Genomic DNA, 7,041 nt, shown 5'->3' on the forward strand with positions numbered 1-7,041 from the left:
GTGAAAGATATATGGCGCTTGAATTTTCGAAGGATAGCACCCTTGAAGGCGTTCCAAGATTCAGCGCTCGGGCCTTCGTCGAGATCAAACCAATCCGTGCCAGTTTATGAAGGTTGCGAGTTGCTGCCAGTAATTTGATGCTGTCATCAACCTGATGCACCGTTGCAATACGCTCAATCTTGCGTATCCACGTTTCCACATCTTCGTCTTCAGGGCCTGAGAATGATGGTATCTGTGACGACAGTAAAGTAACTGCTTGCGCTGGTGGTATTGCAGCCAACATAGTTGCAAACCGTATGGATAATTCGGACTGGACGGTGGGATGTAGCCCCCGTATTGACTAACTGGTGGATATGTCGGTTCGATTTCCTCATTACCAGTCTTCTGTGGCGAGTTAGAGTTGTTCACCACGTTTGGTCTGACATCCGGTAGCCAAGGATGTGATACACTCTGCATTTGCAATTGACTCCTCGTTAGACTCAGTGCCTGCGTGTAAACTATATTTTGATTTTGAACAGGCGTATTTAATTGTGTTGTGATTTGAGCAGTAAGTAAGTCAAGTTTGTGTGAAAGGGTTTGTACTTGCCTCTCAAGGTCCCTTTCGTACCGTGATTTTTGACGGGAAGAAAAATAATCTCTTTCTTCTGTTGTCTGCTTTACCGCAGAATCCATGGGGGGGTTTCTTCGTTCTTCCCCCTCCAATGACGAGAGGGTTTCGGCGGCTTCCTGCCGCTTATATTTATTATTTATTTATTTATTTTATTTAATCCATGCCTTTCGGCTTTGGATGACTTCCAGTATACATGTTCTCTTATTTACATTTATTTCGACACTTATGGTTAAGTACATCACTGCGGTATCGGATAACGTATATACCGGTAAAGATATAAAGGTATAACCAATATAAGATATAAAATATGTGATACAAAAACTTAAAGTTACATTTATACATATATAAGATACTTAGGTATAAAGATAGATAAATAAACATAATAAACATAGATAAAAATATCAGATATAGATATAAGGGTTTTGTATTAACTTAGCTCTTTGGCCTCTATTACCTTTCCTTCATCTCTCTTTGATCAACAGGCTTATATATTCATAATTACAATTACAATTAGTTAACAATTGCTTAACAAGTTAACAAAAAATAAAACTTGAAAACTTAAAAAACTTGGAACTTGGAACTTGCAACTTAACACCTAGGACTTACTCAAATTAAATCAACCTAAATTAAATCAAATTAACTCAACTTAAATCAGATTAAATCAAATTAAATCGTATCAAATCAGATAGAATCAAATTGTAAAGCTATTTTAAACAGATCTATTCCTCTTTTCTTTTGCGTCTTTTTCCTTTTCTTCTCTAATTTTATATATTCTTTTTAATACCTCCCATCCTCTTCCATCTTCATTCAATATTTCTTCCGGAGTCATTTCATCTTTTGTTGCCTCGCATTCTTTTAATACGTGTACTATACTCTCCTCTTTCTCTCCGCAGACCCTACACATTTTCTCCTCTTCTTCTCTCCAGTGTTGTCCTTCTCTCCATTCATTCCCACATCTGTACCTTGCAATTATTCTCTCCTTTTTTTTCTTCCTCCCTTGTAGGTATCTTGGCATTTCTTCTGTCATTACATCTTTATACTTGGTGTTGTATTTGAATTCTTCGATCTTCTTTCTCCTTTCGTCTTCTTCTTTCCTCCTTATTCTTTCCAGCATCTCTCTTACTATCTTCTCCACCTCTTCTTCTTCTCTCATCCTCCTTATCTTCTCTCTGTTTGCCTCTACCTTTTCCAGTGCTTTCCTTCTTTTCTCCTTCCACTTATTCTTCATCTGTCTTGATTCTTTCTTATCTATTTCTTTTATGCATTCCAAGACTATCTTTTTCTCCGATCTTCTTGTTTTCTCTTCGTATTTCATGGCCCTTCTTAGTGCTTCTTTGCTTAGTTCCTCCATTTTCGTCTCTTCTATCAAAATATAATTCGGTGTTCTTCTATCCAAGCCCAATATACACTTAGTATATTTTCTCTTTATTCCATCTATTCTTTCTTCGTTTCCCCAGCCCCAAATTTCCGTTCCGTAAAACTACATTCCCTACCAGCGCCTTAAACATTTTCATTCTTCTTTCGTAATTCTCTGTGAACAGTCTCTCTTCAATGCACCATGTCTGTTTCATTGCAATCGTCGCTCTTCTCATTCTTTCCAAAATATGTTTTTCCGCTCCGCCGTTCTTCTGCATGATGTATCCTAGATACTTTATTTCTTTAACCTCTACTTTTTCCTCTCCCCATTTCCATTCCCTCTTCTTCACGCTTCCTCTTCCCTTCTCAAATACTAATACCTTCGACTTTTCTGGGCTGAGAAGTAAACCTTTTTCTTTTACATACTTCTTGAATCTCTTCATTATTCCTTTTAGTTCTTGCTCATTTTTTGCTAACAGCACTATGTCGTCTGCATACGATATGGACCAAATTTTTTCTCTTCCTATTACTATCCCTCCAGTTTGTTCTTTTCTCATCTCTGTTTCCAGGTCCGTAATATAGATGTTAAATAATGTTGGACTCATGGGACATCCTTGCCTTACACCGTTCCTGGTCCAAAACTCTTCCGTTTTTCTGTCTCCTATTTTTATCACATTCCTCGTCTCTTTGTATGTTTCCATTATCCTCTTCCTTAGATTATCATTTATCTCCATCTTCTTCAACATCTCATTTAGTCTTTCTCTCTCCACCCTATCGAACACCGCCTTGAGGTCCGCGAAGAAGGCGAATACTTTTTCCCCTTTCTTCTCTAGTTCTTTATTTACTAACAAGGGAAGTATCACAAGTGTCCGACGCCAATTTGATTTTCCTTGAAATATGTTGTCAAACACACAAATCTAAGAGACACGTATTTTTTTTTATGAGCGGAGTTTCATATTTAGAGGGTGAAACACCCCTTTGAAAAAAAACAATTTTTTTCTTTCGGAGCGAATATCATCGAAAGTATAAAAGATAGAAAAAAATTTTTTAAATAAAAGTTGTACGGTTTCAAGAGTATTTTAAATTTGTAAAGAAAAAAAAATTTTTTTAAATTTTTTTGTTTAACAAAACACCCCCCATCATTATTTTTTTTAAATTAAAAAAAATTTTTTTGCTATATTAAAGGATTTCTTTTTTCTAAATTCAACCATGTATATTACAGTTATGTTACGAAATATCTTTTTTGAGAATTAATTATAAAGATTTCTGTATATAAGCTATCCGTGCTCATATGCGCTTTGTATTATAATTTAAAAACAATTTAACAAATTGCACATACATTTTAATTGAAAACACGTGATTTATACTTATCTTGAATATACATGTAAGTCTAATAAGAGATAAAGATTAATTAAATTGAAAACATATTAATTGAAAACATTTAATTCATCACGTTCTTGATATGAGGGATACGTGACTTTTAGTTCATTATATATATAAAAGAAAACGTACAAAAATTATTGCTATATATATATATATAATAAACTAAAAGTCACGTATCCCTCATATCAAGAACGTGATGAATTACATGTTTCAATTAAAATGTTTTCATCAAATATAATTAATCTTTATCTCTTATTAGGCTAACGTGTACACTCAAGATAAGTATAAATTGACAGTATAAATATAGTCATGTAGCAGTCTTACGTTCAATCAGTGCAATCGTTTTGTAATAATCATATGTGTGCAATTTGTTAAATTGATTTTAAATTATAATACAAAGCAAAGTTTAACATCTTTACAAATGATTCTCAATCCGCTTAATGTTGTTAGACTTTTATTGGCATCTATAAGTTCAATATATCTAACAAAAACGTCAGTAACTGAAGCAGAAATACAATTAAAAGAAGACATACAAAAATTATTGCTAGATAGCATTTTTCACTATAATGGATTGGAAGTGATGGAAGAAACCTACCTCGATTATCAAGAACCTTATAAATTACACAGTTTCGAAATAATTGAAGATGACGAAGAAGCATGGAGTGAAGATAATTTAAATTCTCATCTACAGTGTTCAAACAGTGAAGTAAATTTTGACAGTACTTATAAAAGACGAGCTGTTGAATATTGGCGGAATTTAGACGATAATAAAGAAATTAACCACAAAAAAAGGCATCGTTCTCTAAAATCAGTACAAAGTAAATTTAAAAGAGTTTCATCTGAACGTCAGTTAAGACGATGGGAAGAACAACTACAATCAACTGGAAATCGTTTGGAAAAATTATCTTATATCTCCAAATTTACACATGATAAATTTACTGCAGCTATTGAATCAGGATTTATGGTTCATGATATCGATTTAAAAAGATGGGCTTTACAAGCTCAAGAAGAAATAGGAAATGTAATTCCTATATTTAAAGCATCTCACAGCTGGATATCAAGATTCAAAAAATTCCATTGAATTGTTTCAAGAAAAGTTACGAAGTTTGTAACTAAAAGAACAGTGGAAGATTCTATTGATTTACAAAACTCAGCAAATAATTTTTTAAAAACAGTGAAACCACTTATTGAACAGTTTGGAGCAGAAAATGTTTATAATTCTGATCAAAGTGGTTTTTAATTAGAAATACATTTTGGAAGATCATTGTCTCCTAAAGGAATAAAAAAAGTAGGGCGTATCGTACAATCTGTGTCATCAACAACCCATTCATACACGATACAACCAATAATATCATGTAATGGTAATTTGCTGTCACCTTTATTTATTGTTTTGAAAGAAGCTAACGGCGAATTTGGACCGAGAGTACAAGAAACTTTATTTAAACTAACAAATGTTATTGTAAAAGCATCGAAATCTGGTAAAATGACATCAGGTAATATAAATTTCCTTTTATAAGGTTTTAGATTTTTAAATATTGATAATTAAAAAAATATATAAATTTGGATAAACAATTACATAAAATTATATAATAAAATTAATCTCTGATACATAATCAATTATCATCTTTATAAAATTTTATATTTAATTTAACAATCTAATAACAATCATAAGAAAGTTATTAAATTAATTTATATTTGTTACAGATCATTTTAAAATGTGGTTAGAAGCTTATTTTTCAAACATTGGTTCTAATAGCGTTCTTCTTATCGATTCATGGACCGGACATTGTCCCAATATCATTTCGGATTTAACACCTCTAGATAAATATATCCATATTACTACTATGATTATACCGAAAGGTACTACAGGAAAAATACAACCATTAGATGTTTACGGATTTAGAATTTGGAAAAATTTTGCTAAAAGATTTTCAGATATAGTTTTATTATTGGAATGTGATATAAATTTGCATGAACGAAATAATATAATAAAATTGCAATCTTTGATACATAATCAATTGTCATCCCAGCGATATCGTAACTTATTTAAATATTCGTGGTTTAAAAGTGGTTATACGAACGAAAGACTACAGGAATTTAAAAATCCAGTAGAATTTAGTTTGGATGATACTTCAACAACATGTGATATCGAAGGTTGCAATAATGTAGCTATAGTAAAATGTTCATGGTGCAAAAAATCATTATGTTTAAAACATTTCTTCGTTGAGTATTATTATTGCAATGAGTATAATGAGTAAATGATACAATACAAAATGTATAAATTTATTGTATAAATATTTAAAAACTATTTTATTAATACATATTTAGAAATGATTGTGATGATGTAAATCACAATTTTATTATGTAAATAAACAAAATATAAAAGCATAAGACCAAAAATAGCTTTAAGAAAATAATCACAAGATATAAAGAAATAATGTACAGAAATTAGTAAAATAAAAAAATTTACTAATTTTAAAGAAAAGTAATAAAAACCATTATAATTCTTAATATTATTTATAATTTATAATTTGTGATGCTAGAATCAATTATATAGATTTCTATTATATATCTTATCAAAATTGTGTATAATCTTGTTTAGACGATAATTATTTGCGTACATGAGCACGGATAGCTTATATACGGAAATCTTTATAATTAATTCTCAAAAATGATATTTCGTAACATAACTTTAATATACATGGTTGAATTTAGAAAAAAGAAATCTTTTAATATAGTAAAAAAATTTTTTTTTAATTTAAAACAAATAATAATGGGGGGTGTGTTTTGTTAAACAAAAAAATTAAAAAAAAATTTTTTTCTTTACAAATTTAAAGTACTCTTGAAACCGTACAACTTTTATTTAAAAAATTTTTTTCTATCTTTTATACTTCCGATAATATTCGCTCCGAAAGAATAAAATTGTTTTTTTTTCAAAGGGGTGTTTCACCCTCTAAACATAAAACTCCGCTCATAAAAAAAATACGTGTCTCTTAGATTTGTGTGTTTGACAACATATTTCAAGGAAAATCAAATTGGCGTCGGACACTTGTGATACTTCCCTTGTAAGTAGTTTAGAACGTATATTGCATCTGTTGTTCCTCTTCCTTTCCTGAATCCAAATTGGGTTTCTTCTAATTTTCCATCCACCTCTCTTTGTAATCTTTCATTTAGTATGTTTGCATATACCTTATACGCTGTGTCCATTAATGTTACCCCTCTGTAATTCTTAACTTCGGTTTTGTCGCCTTTTTTATATATTGGGCTTATTAGCCCCCTGTTCCAGTCATTCGGGATTCCTCCTTCTTTCCATATTTTATTTATTAATTTCCAAAGCACCTCTCCTATTTCCTCCGGCATCAGCCTCCATGCTTCGTTCTCTATTTCGTTTTTTCCTGGTGCTTTTCCTTTTTTTAACTTTCTTAGTTGTTCCGCTAATTCTGCTTTTATTTCCTCTTTGTTTGCCATTTCCTTTTCTTCTTTTTCTTTTTTCTCTTCTCTCTTTTCCTTTTCTTCTTCCCAAATTATCCTCTTCTCCGTACCTCCTAATAATTCTATGAAATGTTTCTTTTCCTTCAATTCAATATTTTCGTCTATTCTTTCTCTTCTTTTTCTAAATTTGTTGATATATTTCCACACTTCTTTCTCCGATCCTATCAATTTTATCCTTTCTTCTTCTTCCCTTTCGTGCT

The 7,041-nt window shown here is 31.1% G+C and overlaps 1 protein-coding gene across 2 annotated transcripts; it reads left to right on the top strand.

Annotated features, from left to right (window-relative positions):
• Positions 1 to 3,094: 3,094 nt before the first annotated feature.
• Positions 3,095 to 6,056, top strand: LOC118646226. 2 transcript variants are annotated; one of them, XM_036288685.1, is made up of 2 exons: positions 3,095 to 4,842; positions 5,054 to 6,056. In XM_036288685.1, exons 1-2 carry the CDS (start codon positions 4,833 to 4,835, stop codon positions 5,605 to 5,607), a joined length of 564 nt encoding a protein of 187 aa, XP_036144578.1. In that variant the 5' UTR covers positions 3,095 to 4,832; the 3' UTR covers positions 5,608 to 6,056. The 2 variants fall into 2 exon arrangements, 1 of the variants encoding a protein (XP_036144578.1); XR_004963755.1 differs by having other exon boundaries at positions 3,098 to 4,842.
• Positions 6,057 to 7,041: the final 985 nt, after the last annotated feature.

Source organism: Monomorium pharaonis, chromosome 6 (genome assembly GCF_013373865.1).
Source record: "Monomorium pharaonis isolate MP-MQ-018 chromosome 6, ASM1337386v2, whole genome shotgun sequence".
NCBI classification, from domain to species: domain Eukaryota; kingdom Metazoa; phylum Arthropoda; class Insecta; order Hymenoptera; family Formicidae; genus Monomorium; species Monomorium pharaonis.